This window comes from Myripristis murdjan, chromosome 11 (genome assembly GCF_902150065.1).
Source record: "Myripristis murdjan chromosome 11, fMyrMur1.1, whole genome shotgun sequence".
Classification (NCBI taxonomy): Eukaryota; Metazoa; Chordata; class Actinopteri; order Holocentriformes; family Holocentridae; genus Myripristis; species Myripristis murdjan.
In genome coordinates this window covers 17,081,681-17,102,359 of record NC_043990.1, presented here as the reverse complement: position 1 = coordinate 17,102,359, position 20,679 = coordinate 17,081,681, and the positions used below count along the sequence as shown (strand labels likewise).

The following is a 20,679-nucleotide window of genomic DNA, read 5'->3' as shown; positions in this document are numbered from 1 at the left end:
ATGCGTGACATAGTTGGGTGTTTAGTTTCAATACTGTCCAATTAAGGGCTTTGCACACAGCGTGTGAACAAGGGTAGGATTTGAGTCTGGTTTTGATTACAGTTGGGTGCGGTGGAGTGTTGGAGTGGCGGGGTGGGGTATGGACCCTCATCGTCATATCTTAAATGCTCGAGGGGGTGATAAGGCACGCAGTGTACAGTGAGTTTGTTTATAACCCCAGCAGATAAACCAGTGGTTATCTCATGAACATTACAAATCCAGAGGACTACACCAAATCATTTGTCACCACTGGGCATTGTATGGAAGCATATGAAGCCAATGAGTGAGGTATCCAAGATTGAGTCTCTGCCACTGCCCTTGAGCACATTGTAGATCATGGACTGCTTAAAAAAAATAAATATATAATAAACAAACAAACAGGAGGCAATATTTACCTTTAGGCCTCAATGTAGGAATGAAACATGTTCTCTCAGATGTTAAATCCTGTCACACAGCCCAGCAAGAATGCTTTACGGGGCTTGGTTGGTGTCCTTCAGTTTCTGAAACTTGCCCGTAACTTCTATTGTTTACATATTAGAAGTTATAGGTAATATATATATTATAGAGGAAATTCTTGAAAAACTTTGTTTCAATATCAGACTGATCCCGCACGCATTTCAGTTCATTTCAGAGTTGGTTTATTGACATGAAATAAAAAAAAAAAGTGCATATTTCAAAAGCAAAACATACAAACATAAACGGATTCTGCTACAAACCGTGGTAAAACGGCATGACTAAACTGTCTAATAATATAAAATCAACCGATGAGCCGATATGATGGAGATTAAATGTTTATATGTTTATTTTGTACTAAAAACGCCTCCAGTAAATAAAAAATGACATGTCAGGGTCGGTGTATGCAAGGCTGTCGTTTGCAACTGATGGACGTTTCCAAAACTTGATCCACGTGCTCGCCTCTGTTTACACTGCTACGTGATGACGTCACGGCGGACCCCACCCCACGGCGAGCTGCCTGGCAACATGAGAGAGAGATCAGGAACATCTGCTCCAGCCAAGTGTGCAACCTGCAGGTTTGGGACCTAACAGTGACAGAAACAGCGCCCAGCTTTTACAATGGAGGCTGCAGAGCAAGGTAACAGATTTTTGGAGATGCACTCAGACTGGCAGTGTTGTCAGCGCTGACAGTTTTAAAGTACCGACACGGCGACATGTCTTTTATCAAAAGTTAGCAAGCTAGCTAACTTTGTACAGTAAACCTGACGGGGACGTTGCTTACTTTTTAACTGTCGTGACGTGCATTTTGACAAAGATGCTGACGGCCGTTAAGGCCTCTGGAAGCGTAGATTTACTTAAAAAAAAAAACATTTACATTTAAAAATGTCTAGTGATCCAGCGTTCATCAAAAGAACACGGAAGTAGAATATTACACAATTTTTGCATCAGTATTCAGAAAAAAACAGACGAGGCAGTTGACACGTTTACGCTGTTTGACCGCTGTGGATTAAAAAAAAATTAAACAAGCTTGATAGGTATACAGTGTTATTTTACTTTACATGTGATGTCATTCATAATTTATATGAGGTGACATCTTGATGCCTCTCATATTTTGGTGGGAGAGCCCCCCTCTGCTAACTCAAATGAGCACAGGGTTAGTTTTGGGTTTCATCTCTACATATGGATAGCTGTTAACTGATTAGTACTACACCCAAAGTATCACCATTTTATGTGTTTTAGTCAGATTTTACTGTACAGTATTGTTTCTGAGACTGTTTTTTTTTTTTTTTGTTTGTTTTTTTTAAATCTTCAATAGAGAGGATAAATATAAATAACCTAAGGCAATGTCACGCTCCCTTCTGAACAGGATGTTGTATGAATTGTGCAAGCGTATTGATAATGCTCATGCTTGTCATCTATTCCATATCAGCCTATGTGGGAGGCTTTGCTGGTTTATCAGAGTGGTTTAACAGCTCAAGTGCACACATGGTTGGCAACTCAGTCTGCCAAGCATCCTCATGTTAAGAGCAAAGATGAATGTATGTCCTGCAGGTAACTGTGAATGCATACTTCCTGTCGCTCTCCTCTCCCATACCTGCACGTTGCCTGTCCTGCTAGGCAGCCATCTGCTTCCTCTTCCTCTGCACCTCTTGCTCATTGTCCCTTTCCTAATCTGCCATGTTTATTTACCTGCCGAATGCTACAGCTGCTTCTCAGGAGAGTTTTTTTTTTTTTTTTTTTTTACTGTAGGACATATGTATTTGAAGACACAGAATAACTAGGTTGACAAGCATGACTAAATGCATGCAAAACAGTAACAGTGTTTTATCCTCAGCAAGACCTTGTAGTTCTTGTGGAACGAAGCAACAGGCACAGGTTTGTTTGTTCACCCTCAAAGGGGTGCCAGGTAAACAAGCCACAGCCCTGACCTCGTTTCCTTTCAGCAGAAAGTTTCATCCACGACAATCTTCACCCCCTTGGTTTCAGAAATGTCATTTCCTGAATTCTGTTCGCATGTGGTGTACTTGATGTCTTTGCCTTGAGGTGCGGAATCTTACAAGAGAAGGGAAAGATGTGCTTTGTACATTATCTGGAGTTGACAGATGTAGCCTTTTAGTCATTGATGATTCCTGTTTCTATATATCAGACCATGAGATCCATGTCTGTCTGAGAATTTTGTCCATGTCTATGCATGTAAGTGCAAAAGTGCATTGTCAGCCTCTCGTCAGTGTTTTCCTTAATGTGTCATGGGACCTGTCCAGTGTTTTTTTTTTTTTTTTGTCAGGCTGCCATGGCAATATAGTATAAAGTTCATTTTATTGTCACACATGTAATACAGGTAGCTACAGTAGCTCCATCCTTCCACTGCTTGTGCTTGTGTCCTTATCAGTCTTTCCCTTGTCACATTCACCTGCTGGCTTTAAGCTTACATAGTAACCTATTTGAGATAAAGCACTCAAAAAATGTATTAAGGTTTTGGTTAACTCTCCCCTTTTGAATTGTCATGGCGTCCACTTAAATCAGGATATACTTTGTGGTGTTAAGATTTGTTTTTCACAGCCTTTTGTCAGTAGTTCAGGTGAGACATCCCATTAAAAAGAGCTAGGCTAACCTGTTTTAGCAGAGGAGACGCCAACGTGCACAAGTGCCCTGGCCAGTGATACTCACAAGAACTCTCAAGGGAGCTGGGTCTTAGTCTGTACCTTATTCTGGATGTGTATTCTTAGAAGACCTTTGTCGATGACAATAAGCATCTCTTACTCTGTTCTCACTTTTCCCTGTTTAGAAGACTTGCCAGTGGTTAGCTACTGTAGGCTTATGCTGGTCCATTTTTGCTTGAGGGGGAATTTATTTCCTTCAGTATTCTCAGCACAATGTCTGGAATGCTGATATGAGATTCTCTTGGAGGGCTTGCCCACGGTCAGTGTTTGGCTATGTGATACAGAGGATTTGGTTAGTATGTCAGCATGAGCCAGTAGAATTTATATATTGTAGAAAGAGGATGTTTCCATTTTATATGTTTTGACTAACAGAGACAAAGTGTGGTGAAAAAAAAGTGCCCGTTTTTATGCATGAGGCTCTGCGCTCAGCATTTTTGTGTTGAGTAGTTTTGATTCTCATCAGCCCACACAAATTGTCTTTTTTTCCAAAGCATTGTGCTCATTACAGTGAAATGCTCTTTTTAGGTCTTTGGTACGGCCTAATGAACTGAAAGGTATGGTCTTTTTGTAATTACTCATCAAAGTACCTCAGTATATCTCATTGCAGACCTTTGTATATCCACATGTTACCTAATTTTGTTTTATTGTTGAATGACAAATAATCTGTGCTGTGGTTCCTTGATTGTTGTACTGAAGAAGAAAACTTGTCTTGTATTTTCTATTTCAGAAGCAGACACTTATTGTTTTGCCTTTTCAAATAGGGATTTCAGTCAGTCATGCTTGTTTTCCCACTGTGTTGTCTAATGAGACTGATCATCCTTAGGGGGCAGCCAGAGTTTTCTCTATTTGATTTAAAACAGGCATAACTGCCTGCATTCAGCTGTGAGGACAGTCAGAGGAAGTCAACATCCCCCCACCCCTCTGAGCTGATCTGTCTCAAAGTGTGACTCAAACTTCACATACTGCTGCCCTGTCATATCAAGGCTGTCTTGTCATGAAAAAGACTTCTCAAGTCATAATTTACTTCTGCATTATTACATGACTGAACTTTTGGTTACTATTATAGCCATGGGTGGTGCTGCGCAGTCTGCAGTCTAAGAAATCTTCCAGTAGAAGAGGCAGTTGCATCACATACTGCATGAGCACATTTTTGTGCATCAGTTTAGGCAATGGGGATTATTGGACCAGAACTGACAGTATGCATAACCTGCCACCACAACATTGAAGCAAGTTATGGTTTTAAAGAGTGGGCATGACATTAAATATTCACTCATATTTAAACTCAAACATCATATCATCTTCAACAAATAAGATTGGACTGCAGCTGCAACTGCAACTGTTTCTGTTTGTGTGCACAGCATTGGTCAGACAGTTGTTACGAGTTTGCTTTACTCAGTGTTGTCTGTGTTCCTTAACAACAAATTCATTGCCACTACCTTTTTTTTTTTTTTTTTTTTTTTTTTTTTTAAGTGTATTTAATTAGGCAAGTCATTAAGAACAAATTCTTATCTACCATGGCAGCCTGGCAAAAGGCAAAGCCTCTAACAGATGAAATAGTTGCCAAATTATACGAGGACTGGTCACAATCCTGAATCTTTCAGAGACATATACATTTACTGTTTTTTGTTGGCCTTTTTGTCTTATTTGCCCAGCTTTAAGAATGTTTGGGATTCGTGTCTATCCTTTAAGAGGAAGATAGTGAAACACTGAGAAGTCCTCCAGACTAGTGTGGATCATGTAAAGGAAATAACTGGGTTCCAATGTTAAGAATCAAATTGATGTGTCAGGCAGCGGAAGTGAAGATAACTGTTGTCATTAAGGAAACATCTCCCAAACCTCCCTCTTCTTTACGAACCGGGCTCCTGCATCTCCATGGCATCCTTTAATATGATACTTTCAGAGTCATAACATGTTTGAATAGTGAGTCAGATGTAGCTTGGTCGCCTTTATTCATACCTCTCTAAAATATTATCTGTGACAAATAGCAAAGATAATAACTATAAAAAACAATCTGAAAATCTGTTATAATATAGAGAAAAAAAAACTCATATCAAGCATATGACTCAGATTTTGACCCAAAGACAATGATGCTGTAAGGAGGGCTTTGCTTTGATGTCCATTCATTCAGACGTCCACCTACTATGAAGTGGGTGTATCGGTGTTGAATCTCTGTCTATGACAACCAACGCCCTTTAGGTGTAGCCAATCGTTTACTTTTTCTCTTACTGTTTATCCACGATGCATATCTCTGGGAACCTTGTGAGCACTTTGCTGCAACCACAGTCATCCATGTCTCATGATTCTTGTTTTAGGCTCAACATGTGACAGGGTGCGCCATGAATAATCAGGTAATTGATCTCATGCTGTGCTTTATTAACTACTTGAAAATGGTTGTTTGTTCCTGGTTACAGTCTGGGTCTGTGGGTGTAATGGGGTGCTTTTGGTGTTCTGCTGTTTGCCAACTTTCTAGTGTGGACAAAGAACAGAAAAGGGAAAATGAAATCAAATATTTGCCTTATGTCACCCTTTACTCAAATTTTGTGTTGCTGGAAAAATTAGGAGAACATGATTTAAATAATGGTCAGTAACTACCTGTGGCAACTGGAGTTTTGAGTGGTCACAAATTAGTTTCAGAGTGATTTTTTAACTCTGATGGCATTTGTATCTATGCTATTCAATCATTTTTAACAAATGTCACATGGATGCAGTGTCACTTATGATGTGAGTCAACAACTCTGCTGGTGAGAGGGGCAGCAGAGTGGAGGTATGGTTGAGCTTTGAATTGTGCAGGGAGCAGCATCACTGCATTCTTACAAACTTCTAATGAGTCTTTGTTGTATTAATTTAACTTCCCATTAACAGGCAAGAAGCAGCTATTGTATTTTGTTTCTGACTACTCCCACATTTTGCTCACTATTTTACAATAAGTCACTTAGGTTTATCACGGAGAAGGGTGACCCTGAGATTTTCTGCTTCATTATGACTATGGATTAAGTGGTGTGCGCACATGCTTATGTGTTTGTGTCTTTGTGTTAGAGTGTGTGTTAGCCACTAAATGATGCACAGCTTGGCATCTGGCTAGCTAAGATAAACTGGAACAGCATCCATGCAAGTTGTAGCAATGCTTTCACTGCAAAGAGATGGGAGCTGGCAAGGATTTTCTGTCCTTGATGTATACGTGTGTCCATGTATGTGTACATGCCTGCAGGCCTATTTTTGTACATGGTATATGTGGGTGCATGTACATGTTCACGCTTGATAGTTTGCTTACAGTTGTGATGAATGACCATGCGCGTGTCACTTACCAAGCTGAGCTTGCTGAAGGGAAGCGCTGTGCAGCAGAGGCTGACTGTGGATCAGGGCACACCACTGCTACCATCATGCAGTGTATGACCTACAGCATCTCACTTGTTTTGTACAGGGTCTTTTCACCACTATACAGATGTCATCAGTGTGCTGCCAAAAACCCTGTAAAACCATTTTTATACAGTAATTGATTGTATGTAATTATGCCAATAATGTTGTGTGACCCTATAGCTAATCTGCTGAAAATACTTGAATAGAATACCAGAATACATGGCTATCAAAGAAACAATCGGACGCGTTGATGTGAGGTTTAGTTTTCCTCTAGCCTTGGACAGTTGAGAGTCTCAAGGAAGCACATGCACATTCAGGTTTTTGCACAGGGGCTGAGAAGTAAAGATGAATTTAAAACTGAAGAAAATATTTTCCAAGCTTGGTTTCTTCTTTATTCTTGACAGTTGAGTCAACACTTGTGCAGATGAGCAGCTCTCCTTAAGCATGTAGATTTCAACCTTTCATCCTGGATTTCTTCAGTGTAGTCTTGAAGCAAGACTCCAGCCTTGCATCTCATTTAGATATAATGACTTTTTGGACATCTGTCTGGGTGCTCTTCATCCTTTCCAATTAATGGTCAGAGTTAGACACATGGATTAGAGCACATAACATACTGGCTTTTGGGGACAGGAGAGAATGTTCACTAATGCAAACCCAACTGTCCTAGGCCATAGGAGAAAATTCTGACTACTTAATTTTAGTGGCACACCCTGCCTAGGAATAGTGCACTTAAAATAATAATTAAAATAGTTCTTCTTCTCTCAATGCTATAGTTCATGTTTCCTCCTTCTATAGAGCTCACTCTATTTTATGTACAATGTACTGGTCTAATACATCACAAGTTTTGGAATCTGTGCAATTTCACCAATTTGCTATTTCACTGCAGCCAAGACTGCCAGCTTCAGTACACTGAGGTGCTAACTGCTGCTGTATGAATGGAATGTGAGATCTTGAAGAAAATGACATACACTGTTACTATTGCTCCTTTTTCACTAGTAAAATGCAACCTGACACAAATCATGGAAGAAAAGCATTCAGTGAAACAGAGAAGTGCCAGCAGTGGTTATTAGTCCAGGTATAATTGGTTTATACAGCGATCAAAAACATACTTTTCAAACACCTGCATCTGAACAAGCTTCTCTTTTTTCTTTGTGGCCTTATGAATGACTGTACCGGCACGCATGAATACGCACATGCACACACAAGTTCTCTTCTCCACACTCAGAGCACTTTAGCACAAATACACACATGCACAAACCACACACACACACACACACACACACACACAGACACACACCTCTCACACAATACCTAGTGTAGCCTCTGGCATCTGCTCCCTTCCATTCTAGCTGACTAGCATTACTGCTGCTCCAAGCTGGACAAGCCACCCTGGATTAGTGCTGTGCTGTAATCTGGGACACCGCAGATTACGCTTTTCATCTCATGCCCCCCCGCCTCACATCACGTGACCAATGCACACAAATGGAACCTCTTTTTTTTTTTTTTTTCTTTCCTTGGATGACAAGATGGATGGCGGAAAGTGAGGGAGGGAGGGAATGAAGAGAGAGAGACCCAAGAGAGCACTGAAGCTGGCATATCGAGTGCCACGCAATACCCCTGCAGAGCTCCGGTGTGTTTCACTGGCTTGCGGTGGCTAGTGTCTGAGGCAACACTGATTATGCTGATGGATGTTTGAGTGATGGAATAACTATTTTACGGCGACCTTTGGGATTACTGCGGAGAGGGCGAGGCAGAGTTTATGGAGAATGTGTGTGTGTGTGTAATAGCAGAAGCTTCAAGGGACAGGTAACTTATTAACAGCAAGGAAGGAGCAGAGGGTGCGCAACACCTCAGCCTGTTCATTACGCCAAAGCCTGCTGCGGAAATGGAGAGCGTAACTGGACCACATTGAAGACACATACACACAACCTGCGCTATTACTACTACTACACACATACACACACACACACACACTCACACACACACACACAGCTATCTGAAGGCAAAGACAAAACCCACTCCCACATGCATGTACACTTTTGACGTTGTGTGTGCTGCCCTCTTTCTTACTTGTCGCACACACAAACACAAACACACACACACACGCTGTAAACAAGGACACACAGAGGCCGTCAGCAAACACTCGAATCACATGCAGACAATCAGCGTTTAGCTCCGTTAGCAAAGGTAGTGGTGGTGGTAGAGCGGCTCCAACCTACAAAACAGTCTACAGGCTGTGAGTATGGACCCACTGGAAGAATACCACTCTCCGTTTGACTTTGAACAAGGAGTCAACACCAGCTACCTGTACCTCTCGCCGGCTTACAATGAAACGCCACCCAGCTCGCCAGCTGTCAAAACCAGAGGTAATCACAAGGAGGAAAGGGAGAGGCCAGGCCAAGGTCTGGTGTGTGTGTGTGCGTGTGTGTATTTGTGTGTGTGTGTGTGTGTGTGTGTGTGTGTTAGAGAAAACTTGGGTTTGGTTCATGGGAGGGGAAACATTTTGGGGAACAAACAAGGAGGGAGGAAGTGGTTAATTGGCTTGCTGTGTGTGAAACTTTGTCTTGTCAGTTTTATTAGATTGTTTTAAATGAGATTCAGCTGGGTTTTTGTTCCTTCCATTTTTCGATGATTATGAATATTTTTTAGTTTTGGGACGGAAAATGCCTTTACTTAAAAAAAGCTGGTGAATTCTGATTTAACTCATATGATGTCCATGGTCGTTTAGCATACAATTTAAAATGATTCACACTGGATTGTAAGATACTTAAGAAGTTTTCATCAGAAGCCTTTGTCTTTATTTTGGACCACACAGATTCCTTTAATGCCTGTTTTTGTCATAGCAGTGTGTTTGTTCCATGAGGTTGAATCACATCCTGATTCATTGAATAAGGGTATATGTCAGAGCCACATGTTGGCAGCAGCTGAAAGCAATTGTGCATGGTGGGGTTTCCTAAAGACTATCTCAGTTGATTGTTCCATCGGTGTACAATAAAAGAAGGTTTAAGTGAATGATTAGAAGCTTTTTGGGAAGTCTCGTTACAAAAACCAGCGGCCGCTTAATAGCATTGGCTTAGGTTGAAGTGGAATAAGATGGAGGCTTCCTTATAGCAAAGCTTGTGCGAGTGTCTGTGCTGAGTGCTCGGTTGGCCTTGGAGTAGCTTTGCCAAGCCAAGTTAGAACAAGAAAAAGCTTTTATTGTTTTGTTTTGGTGGGTTGTGGGTAGAGTGTCAGATCACGGATGCACCTACGTTCTGTATTTTTACCTATACTCTTAAAAATTCTGTACTCCCAGCTTCACGATTTGAATCTGATCATATTCTTGGATTTAAACAGTAAGATCGTATTGTACTTAAGACTGGACTGAATGGAACTTGTAGCAATTTCTCAAAATGGGCTTAATGGACTTTTAGACTAAACAAAGGACTGCGTTATAAATTTCACACCACCATGTGCTGTTTGCAGATTCCCATCATCATTAGTTACCACAATAACAAATACCAATTTCATAATTATAAAGCAATTATCGAATGATTAGGCTATGTTAGTTAAATGGATATTAACAATTGCAAAACTCTTATTTTGGCATGTTATCACAAAAGCATAGCTAATTATGGGCTGGCAGTCAGACACGTCTGATGTAATTATGCTCTTTCCAGTCATGTTTCAAGTCCCTATCTTTTTTTTTTTTTTTTTCTAATTGGTTGTTGTGGCTTTTGACAGCCACAGTGAGCTAAGTGATCATGGGAAGAGCATATTGGTCTAAGAGGAAATGAGCTAAAACAAAACGGGTAGAACGGTAATGTGGTTGAGTTTGCTGTTAAGTGTTGCAAGCCAGACTTCTGCATACACACACACTTGTCCTTCTCTCTGTTTCTTTGCATCTCTCTTCCTCGCTCATTCCCAGCACTCACTATGGGATACACACCTCCTAGGTACACAATCCCACATTTAGCTGCTCCCTCACTTAGACATACAGACCTCAAATCAGCGCCTGCAGGAGTGTATTACACAGCACCAACTGTAACTCGGGAGCTGTCAGCCTACAGAACCTGTTCGTCTCACCCTGAGGTGCTGCTGGACTTCCTCAATCATATCATACAGCTGCTGCGTGCTTTTATGCGGTAGTATGCCGCACACAAACTAGATAAAGAGAACAAACAAAACTCAATTCATGAACAACATAATGTAGGTTGTTAAAGTTTTAAAAAGCCGTCCAAAGATAATATAGGCCTGGGAACTGAAGTGTTATTATTGAACATTTGAATAGGGGAGGCTGACTTGTCTGCTCTGTAGCTGCTGCTCTCAGAAAGGTGTCCATTACAGAAGACTGTCTCTGTCAGGTATACCGTATACACTATACAGTATACAGTATACAGTGTATGTGTCGCACTGCTGTGTCATCAGTAAGAGGAAGAAAGAGAAGATGGAAGAAAAGAGAGATTGCTAGAGGGCAGATGAGGTGTAATGAGGTAGAGGAAGAGTGGAGATGGTTTCAGGGCTCAAGGGTACAGGAGAGTTTCCTGTGTAGTTTTTCCTCACTTAATTACTGTAATGCCTGCCTCTCTTTCCTCTGCAAAATGATTTGCCAATGATTTCCAGTTGTAGCTTGCATTCTCTGAGGTTACATCACCCCAGCACGTTTTGACATATAAATATTTGCTCTTGAGACGTAGCCAATCAGCTCTTGCTATTCCCATGGCTTTCATTAGTGTTGAAACTAGTAATGGCACAGCGCAGCCCTTGGCTTATGCTAACACTCTTTTATTACACGTCAAAAGAAATGGGAGAAACCGAGAGAGGTTTGTATTTCACTAACAGTCCTGTAGGCGGTTGCGAGGAAATTCCCCTGTTGTCTCGGTGGAAATATTTTTTGCTTGGTTTTAGTTATGATTCAGTTCCACCGTCTTCACCAAAATATCAACCTGCTCTGCTCAGGAATGTTTTTCAAGTATTGGGAAATGGGGTGTGGCGAGAGGTGCCAAGGTGCTGGAATGAAGTGGGAGGGGATGATATGGAGATAGTTTGCTGGATGAACAAACATAGCATAGGGTCATGTGCCATAGCAACGACCTGTTAGTTGAGTATGAAAGAGAAACAAGCTGTCAGAATGGATTTGAAGCAGCATGCATTTTGGATAACTGCTCAGTACCTAAGATTTCACTATAACATCTGTTAAAATTCGCCTTTAGCAACAGTGTAATATAACAGCTGCAATGTTTTTCACTAGAGAGCTTTACTTTAATGTTAGTGATTATTTTATAAGAGTAGATGTCACATTGGATATTTCACTTTGGAATTAATTTCCTGTGTATTTTTTATGCGGTCTGGTAATGTGAATGCCGATAGCATCATACATTGTTGGTTGCTTTTTAATTAACTTGAATGGTATAATTAGCCATATTGTGGACTGGACAACACATGTATATGATCCAGTGTTCATGTCACTCATTGATGATATTTAGCAATAATTATGCAATGTTGCTTCAGTTACGTCAAATTTTGAACGCTGAAACATCCTCAGATCATTAAGGCGCTATGCTGACCTTTGTGAGTCTGGTCTACTGGTCAGCAATAAATTGTAACTGACCAGAGGACTGGGACTAAAACCATCTCCAGTGTGTATGTTAATGCTGTAGCATACAGTTAAGTATATGCAGGTGACTAGCATTATCTAAACTATTAAGATAGGCCTTTTAATAATCCAAAATTGATGTTGATTTTCAGTCTATAGTCTGTAGATTCTTAACTTCTGAAAACAAAATCTTAATCTTCATAATTAGACATGGTCATTACTAAAAGCAAAAACAGCTCTCCGGCTGACTTTGACATCCCGTGTAAACAAGTCAGGTTTCACTCCAAGTCTGGGGGGAAGAGACATATTTTGCCATTGAAAGTACATTATTTTTCTGTCAGATTTTATGTTTATTTCCCAATCCTCTACATAAGACTGACAAGTTAAGCAGGTCATTAAAATTAATTAGCCATACAGCTGCTGCTAAAATCTCACTTTCTTACTTTAGGGATAATTTAAGTCACCATCAATTGCTAACAATAGCATGAGGTACCTACTGGAGACACAGAAATTAGTTTGGACACAAACCTCTCGTCAATTATTGGATATGGTGAACAATGGGCCAAAGTCTAAAAGAGTCAAAAGTGGTTCTTTAAGACATAGCTTAATTCCTTGTTTACTCCAGGACAACATTAGCATACTGAGTTGCCTCACTAAATTGTTGGCACACACAACTGTGGCAACAGCAGCTAATCAAATTAAAAACAAGATTTTATCATTCAGTCCCAAGATAATTAGCCAATTAGAGCTATTATTGTTGTTTGGTTCCCTACAGTTTCCTACCAGGGGCAAGGCACTAGGTCAAGCCAGACTTTTCCTATCTAGTATCAAGGGGATCACATGAGATTCCAGCTCTCTGTACCATCATAGCAGTGACTCAGATAATAAATGGCCCACACGAGGCGGATATTTTAATTATAAAATCTGGTCTCTGGTCTGTTTTGGACTCTTTTCATCTCACGCTTCAGTCCCGTCCCCTGCTGTGCTGTGTGCATAAATGTTGTGGTAACAGCACAGCGTGTACCTCTGAAATTCAGTCTCCAGCTGCTTTTTATCCCCTTCCCCTCTTACTGTTTTATTCGCCTCTTTTTCCAATATTTAATCAGCTCTTTTTTGTCCTTTTTACTATTTTTACTTTTTTTTCCCTGCACCCTAAATCAGCGAGACAGGCAGCACCAAATGAGATGATAAAAACTGAATTCAGATAAAGGTGTGTGCTCTCCGGCTCTGTCCTTGCCTTCCGTGAATACCACACTCACCCGCCGCTGTCCTTTTGACTGACAGATCCTAACAGCCCCTTGTTCTCTTGTTCCCTCGCTGTCTGAGCCCAGGATGTCTCCATATAGAAAGTTCTCTCTATTATTGATGCACTGCTGCTCCTGCTGGCTGCAGCCCTGTAGGAGACTGGCACATCAAAGACAAGTGTGTGTGTGTATGTACTCTATATGTGTGTGGAGAGAGCGAGGTTTGTTTTTGTGTGTGTCTAAGTGTGTAATAAAGACAGCGCTTAGCGTAATTCCACATGCGAGTGTGTGTGTATGTCTGTACACACTTTTGCCGTTGGATCATGAAAGCCTCTCCCCCTCCCTGGAGGAGAGTGCCTACCATCAAACAGCACCCTTAGCATCTCTTAATCTTCCTCATCCCACTCGCTGCTATCCTTCGCCCATTCATCCATGGCTGCCTTCTTCTCCTCTCCTCTCCTCACACTCCAGGGGAGCGACATGACAGCCAACATCAGCTCACCGCCATCATGCCACCTGTTCACTGTCATACAGAAAACCCCGATAAAGCTACATGTGTTTTACAAAGAAAAACAATTGTGGCCTGATTTATCTCTCCACCAGTCCATCATTCTCCAAATGGGTACTCGTTAATTGAGAGGCAAAGATGAATCGAATTATTTGTCGTTCTGCTTCCTCCCCCTGTCCCACACCCTGTTTTCCCTCCCCTTTCCTCTTTCTCTCCATCCTCCACCTGATCTCTCTGTTTTTACTCTCCCGTCACATCACGCCCACTCTCTCTCCCAACCCTCATCTCCTCTGTCCTGTCCCTCCCTGACTCCTTGGGTCGTCCCTTTGTCCTTTATCATCCCTCCCTCTCTCCATTTCCTCCTGCCAACCACTCCCCTCATTTCTGCTCGTCCTGCTGCCTCACCCTCCTTTCCTCCTTTCACTGCCTCAATCCCTTATCTTTTCTTCCTCTATTTTTTTCTGCTCCCTCCTTCTTACTTCTTGTCTTTTCTTCTTCTTTGTCTGTTCAAACCCCATTCTATCTCTACTACTCCATCCTTTTGTCTCCTCCCCTACCTCCTTTTTCCCCAACATTCTTTCATTCCACCTTACTAATACCCTTATCTGCATTTCCTCTACCTCTTCCCCTACCTTTTATCCATTCTCTCTCTCTCTACTCCATTTTCCCTCCCACTATCTCTCCCCCAGGTGCCCAGCAGCATCCAGACACCATTCCTGAAGTGGGGGAAGATGCCGTGACAGCTGTCAGTCCCACTCCTCCTGTTCCCGCCTTGACAGAGGAGGAGCGGGAGGAACTACAAGGAGAGCTGGACAAGGTAAGGTGGGATCAGGGATTAGAGGGGTCATGGGTCAGTTGCATTTAAAGATACATGTTCTTAAAACAAGTGTTTGACTACTTCTTGTTTATGCTGTGTAAAGTAAACAAAGATTCAAATAGAACAGTTTTCAAATGAAGCCCAAAGTGTGCACATGCCACTTCAAACATAAAAAAGTTTTCGTGTCTGTATCCAGGTGGAGGATGAGATCCAGACCCTGTCCCAGGTCCTGGCGGCCAAGGAGAAGCAGTTGGCGGACATTAAGAGGAAACTGGGCATCACACCCCTCAATGAGCTGAAACAGAACATCACCAAAAGCTGGCAGGAGGTCACCACCTCCAATGCGTAAGTGTTCACCTCCCACACGCTTTAGTGTTTCATTTTGTGTGTTATAAAGTGGATTTTGTCCTAATTGATTAAATTAGACACTAAATTGTTGGTGTGGGCGCCATTATTTAGCCAGAGAGCTACCCACAAGTCGGACTACATCAACAAACTTACACATATCGTATGCCGTATGTGATACTCTAGTACAAAGCTCTTTTTGGTGAAGAATGACCATTTTTTAGCTAGGAGCACCAAGCAGCTATTGAGGAGCCATAGTGCTTGCCCCCTGCTGTGCAGTTGCTCCATGATAAGAGAAAGTCTCTTTGAAGCTCAGTGCTTTTTTGATACAGCTGAAAGGTTTTTCAATCTTTTAGTAGCCTGAAAACATGATCAACTCTCAGCACAGTTGGGAGTTTTTTTCTGTTCTAAACAACAAGGAGAAAGAAGTCAGTGCTCTAAAAGAGATTTGTAGTGAACATGCTGCTTTTGGCCTGTTTGAAACTCTTTGATGGCCTGAAGCAATTCAGGAAATGAACAGCACAAAATGAATGTTATTGAAGTTTAGTCCAGACACTGATGCTTGTCTTCAGTCTTTGGTTTCTAGGTGTCTCCTCATCACCTTCCTCTACCATCTTTTTGCTCTATATACCCACACCCCTTATTTCTCTTGTCATTGTCTCCCTGCGTCCTTCCTTCCCCTTGCCATCCCCTCTCTCCATCTCTCTGCCTCCCTTTTCTCTCCCAGCTATAAGAGGACATCAGAGACACTGTCCCAGGCAGGTCAGAAGGCCACAGCAGCCTTCACCAGCATGGGTTCTGCCATCAGCCGGAAGTTTGAGGATGTCAGGTGAGGCTGGCAGGAGACAGCAGCTTAGAGTGTTTCCCTGGCTCTACTTTTATTATTTGTACTCTGTCATTCCATTTTCTTGCCACTTATCCTCGTCAGGGTCACAGCGGTAACAGCACAAGCAGAGCAGCCCAGATTATCTTTTCCCCAGCAGCTTCCCCCGGCTTCCTCTGGGGATCCCAAGGTGCAAACTAGGTTAGCTGGGGGGTGAAATCTCCCCAGCATGACCTGGATCTACTCTGGGGTATACTTACACTCAGCCATGCTTGCTGTTCCTCCAAAGGGAGCAGCAGGTGAATGTCAACAAGGTTTTCACAGACAGGACACCCTAAGGCAACCCATGTTTAATAGCCAAATTCCTCCAGAAACCACAGATTTTTACCATGGCTCCACAATGGAAGATGAGAGAATTCAGAGAATTCAAGTATGATTTTGTGAAATGGATTAGGATTTTAGATATCAATGTGCATTTTATCAAGTTGTTCCTTGTCTGCATGGGTGTAGATGTGTTTATGGAACATAATATGGCTAAAGAGAGGATATTTTTTTTCTGTTATTCATATCCCTTCAATTCACCATACCTCAACTCACTCTTGCCTGTCCCTTACCCTGCTGCATAATGATGCAATGAACTGTGTATAGACATTTTACTAATCAGTGTCAATACTAATTTTAATGGGATTCAGCTGCTTCATGGTGAGATTAGTGTGTATACATACACATATGGAGACACACACACACACAGTAACTTACATCAGTCCTTGGCCTTCGCAGGTTGCAGTCTATTTCCAATACCTTTGGGTAAGACTTGTGAAGCCGGCTTTAGTCTGTGCATCGATCTACTCTCTCTGTCACAGTGGATGCCTCATAGATGATAATCACCTCATAGCTGTCCTGTCAGTGTATTTTGACTGTTTGGGTGCCACAGTGTGCAGAGCTGCTCATTATTTCCAGCTTCTCTCCTACCATCTGCCTCTCTTTGCATGAAAAAGTAGAAAGCTCCACTATCCACATTTAATTTCCAAGGCCTACTTATTTTAGACCCCCATGGCCGTCCTTATTTGAATCTGTGTGGACAGAAACTGTGTTTTTGCATGTAATTGCATTTCCATGTATTTGTTTGTAGTCATACATAATAAAGCCAGTACAAGGTCAACTTCAAAGTCTATCAACAGTTATAATGCAGTGCACAAGTGCATCTAGCTTTTTCTGTTCCTCCTAATTCACAAAATGGAGGTTTGCTGTTAGCCTGGGATTAGAGAAGTGACCAAAGTGCAAATATTAACCGTATTCCTTGTTAAACTAGGCTAAAAAACACTTAGGCGCCTAGACTCAGCTCCTTCTAGCTGAAACCTTACCCCAGTCGATCTCTCTCCCCGAGATCCTAATCTCTTTTCTCCTCTCTCATCCTCTTCCTCTCTCTGGATTACTGGGCTCCAAACAAGATTACCAGGGGCCCCAAAGCTACAGGATGCTGAGAAATGCACTCGCACATATTAGCCAGGACACGTAGCTATTTTGTGGGGTGGGGTGGGAGGCATTCGAGGGAAGGGGTGTGTGTGTGTGCGTGCCTGCATGCTTAGTGGTCGTTTTGTGTGTATGTGTGAGTTTGATTACAAGATATTACCCCATAATACACAGGATTAGCACATCATCTACTGCGTTAATACACAATCAATTTTAATGAGATAAAGCAGGATTTATAGGATTTATGCACTTGGTGCAATAATCAGCCATTGAAGATATAGTAGAATAAATGAGGGTTTGTGCACTGCTTGCTGTCTGTTTTTCTCTCCCTCTTGCTGTCTTTGCTAGCAGCCTCTACTAAGATACTAAATCCCCTCTCTTATCCTTAATGCTGCCGGATAGCATACGCTCACTGCAGCACTCAGCTAGTATGCCTGTCATGAGGTAAGGCTGCTCACAACTGCTTTGTGGTGAATTGGAGTTTCATTGAATGGTGCTGTGAATGTTGAATAAAAAGTCTGATAAAGGTAAAAAGGCTGTACATGGAACAGCCTTTTTGTTGCACTGGAGAAAAAGAAAGATATTTTATAGATTGTAGACAAATGCATAGATTGTGCAGCTCAAGGTTTCCGAGAGCAGTCACAGCCAACAGCTTTTGTATCAGTCGTCAGTGAAGCTGCCGCCTCAAAACATTAACATGAAATGGGTGACTCGTATGTGTTGTGTGTGTCTGATTTGATCTAAAACCCTTCAATAACAAAAAAAAATTACCTCCATGAGTTTGTTTGTTAAACAAAATTAAAAAAGGGCTCTATTATGTGCTTAAATGCTAGCCTAGACACATTCAGTGTTGAACATGCTTGCTTTTATTAATGCTTTTTTTTTTTTTATCAACAAAACAGCTTTTCAAACTGCTGAAAATTGAGTTTTTACATAAAAATATTAGGACTCCTTTCCTGCTTTCTTGCCGCTGTCATTCGGTGCTTTCTTGATGTTGTCTTTGCTGAAAAAAAAGACAAGCAGCTCCAGTGAGCACATTTTCAGCAGCACATAATGTAATGGGGTCACTTTAGAAAATCCTCCTTTGTGCGCTGAGTATCGGATAGCGTGACCTCTAAAGGCACGATTACAGCGGATGCCCCATCTCCCTTTTGAAACAGGCGACTTGTTTTGTGCATCTCCAGTTTCCCAAAGTCCCGTCAGCATTTATGAGCAGGTCAGGTGGGTCCGCAGCTCTGTCAAGGTGTTACTCACTCTCCCATGTCTCTTCCTCTCATAGGAATACAGCCTCTTTCAAGTCATTTGAGGAGAAAGTGGAGAATTTAAAGGTAATGTATTAAAAACAAAACTAAAAACAAGACGAGGATCTTTCTGGTGATTTTGGGCTGTTCTGGCCACACCTCAAAATGTTGAACCGTTACCGACCAGTTGCAAAGGACTTACTAGTTTAGTGCTTAGTATTTGTGTACTGGTATAGCACACTGTCAAGATTTTTCTCAATTAGTTGCCCTTCAGCGGCTCAGTGACGTCTGTTGACCTGGGAGATGTTATGTGTGTTAACCTAACTCAATTGTAAGCCATCTCTCCTACAATCAGTGTTTCATATTTTAGCTTCATCAATTGTTCCTAAAGGTTAGGGTGACTTTTAAATCTTAAATAACATGCTTATTTCTAGACACTAGTTTTTATATAAGGACTTATGTGTATGGACTTCATAGGCTTTTATGTTGTGCTGGTTTGCCTCTTGTGTCTTTGTGCCAATATTTTAATTGAATTGATGTGTTTTTGTGTAAGGCACATTGTGTAAGTTGTAGTTTTAAGAGGCCCCCTCATCCCGTCTTTCTGCCCCCCTGTGCTTCAGACCAAGATGAGTCCATCGGCGTCTAACAGTAACCACTGCGACCAGGACGACAGTAACCCGACACCCGAGTCTTTGACCAGTCAGCCCGAGGACACGCCCATCCAGGAACCACCCATGCACTGAGACCCGCTTCTCCCGCCCCCCTCCTTCCCCTCCTCTCCCTTCCCCTCCTCTCTCCTCTCTTCCACCCCCCCATGCTGACCTTTTAACCCCACAACTGTCAGCCCTCGCCCCTAAAGTCTTGTGTGCCAATCTCCCTTTATTGGAAACAAATGACTTACCCCAGCCTACCTTGTGATCCAACTGTCTGGTCTTTTCGTCTGACACATGCACTCACTCGTCAACCCGTGTAGAATTGAAAGCATGGGACTGTGGGAGAAACAATAGAGATTTGGGATACAAGGCTCTCTGCCTTATAACCTTTCTTTGCTGCCTTCCCTTTCTTCGTGCACTCCTCCTTCTCTCCTCCACTCTCCAGCTAACAAAAGCACAGCTCAAACCAATGCCAAACACGTGCTCCTAGCCCCCCCCCTCCTTTATTGAATTACAACTGCCATCGGCTGCATCACATTTGTAAGCTTTTCTCTGTTTGCCTGAATGACACTCAGTGTTTTAGAGGATTGTACAAATAGAAAAGGCTTTCCACTTAAAACCTTTTTGTCTTTTTTTTTTTTTTTTTTTTTTTTTTTTTTTTGAACCTGGCAGTTGTTGGCCTTTTCCTTCAACTTATCCTTCAGTCCTTATCACTGCATGTTGGGTTTGTTACTGTAAGCACTCAGTTTTCTTCCACCATTTTGGGGCTATTCCTGGTTTACGTTGGGTTACCAGCATACCACTTTGAGGCCAGACACCATTTGTCATTTTCTTTTCTTTCATCTTTATCAGTCTTAGGATACCACAATCTACTGCAGTCTAACACTGTGTTTATGGTATGAATGTATGCTTTTTTGACAGTTATCACAACTTCAATTCATATATAGTAGGTACAGTACATTTCCTTATATCATTTATCATACATAGAAACACTCAAACGTCTCTTATCCAGCATGTACACTAAAGCTGTAGTCACTAACTGCTAGGCTGACTTTCCCAAGCACTCCCCAGAGTAAAACTCACCCCTTTTGCTATTGATAACAATTGGACAAAGAGGATCTCCGTGCTAAGATAGTTTCAGGAAATCGAGCCAACACAGCAGAACGGCGGCAAAGCAAACAGACAGTCAAGGTTTAGCCTTGACCCTGGGCAAGAGTTTAATAAATGTATGTGTCTTTGCCAGAGCCAGAGTCAATATTTGAACACTTGTCCTTTGTTTCTGCTAGGGGAGGTAACACCTAGCTATCTCCCCCCATGTAGTTTAAAAAGGAGGCTAACAAAAAGCCATTAGATGTTATTTTGTATACTGATAATAAATAATACTGTAATATAATAGATTAGCATATAACATTTGTATTTTGCACCCCAGATCTACCTACAATGTGCAGTTTTTGCCAATGTGACAATTATAAAACTGATTAACAGTGG

The 20,679-nt window shown here is 41.8% G+C and overlaps 1 protein-coding gene across 3 annotated transcripts; it reads left to right on the top strand.

The window, feature by feature from the left end:
- The first annotated feature begins 1,000 nt into the window (after nt 1–1,000).
- On the top strand, nt 1,001–20,679 carry tpd52 (tumor protein D52). Of its 3 annotated transcripts, none has more exons than XM_030063484.1 (7): nt 1,001–1,132; nt 14,529–14,656; nt 14,853–15,001; nt 15,729–15,830; nt 17,700–17,741; nt 18,577–18,625; nt 19,159–20,679. In XM_030063484.1, exons 1-7 carry the CDS (start codon nt 1,114–1,116, stop codon nt 19,279–19,281), a joined length of 612 nt encoding a protein of 203 aa, XP_029919344.1. In that variant the 5' UTR covers nt 1,001–1,113; the 3' UTR covers nt 19,282–20,679. The 3 variants fall into 3 exon arrangements, with proteins under 3 accessions (XP_029919344.1, XP_029919342.1, XP_029919343.1); XM_030063482.1 differs by lacking the exon at nt 1,001–1,132 and adding an exon at nt 8,002–8,878; XM_030063483.1 differs by lacking the exons at nt 1,001–1,132; nt 17,700–17,741 and adding an exon at nt 8,004–8,878.

Coding starts and splice junctions, on each gene's coding strand:
- tpd52 (XM_030063482.1), top strand. CDS start 8,755: ATGGACCCACTGGAAGAATACCACTCTCCGTTTGACTTTGAACAAGGA. Junction 14,657..14,852: donor TACAAGGAGAGCTGGACAAG/GTAAGGTGGGAT, acceptor GTCTGTATCCAG/GTGGAGGATGAGATCCAGAC. Junction 18,626..19,158: donor AGAAAGTGGAGAATTTAAAG/GTAATGTATTAA, acceptor CCTGTGCTTCAG/ACCAAGATGAGTCCATCGGC.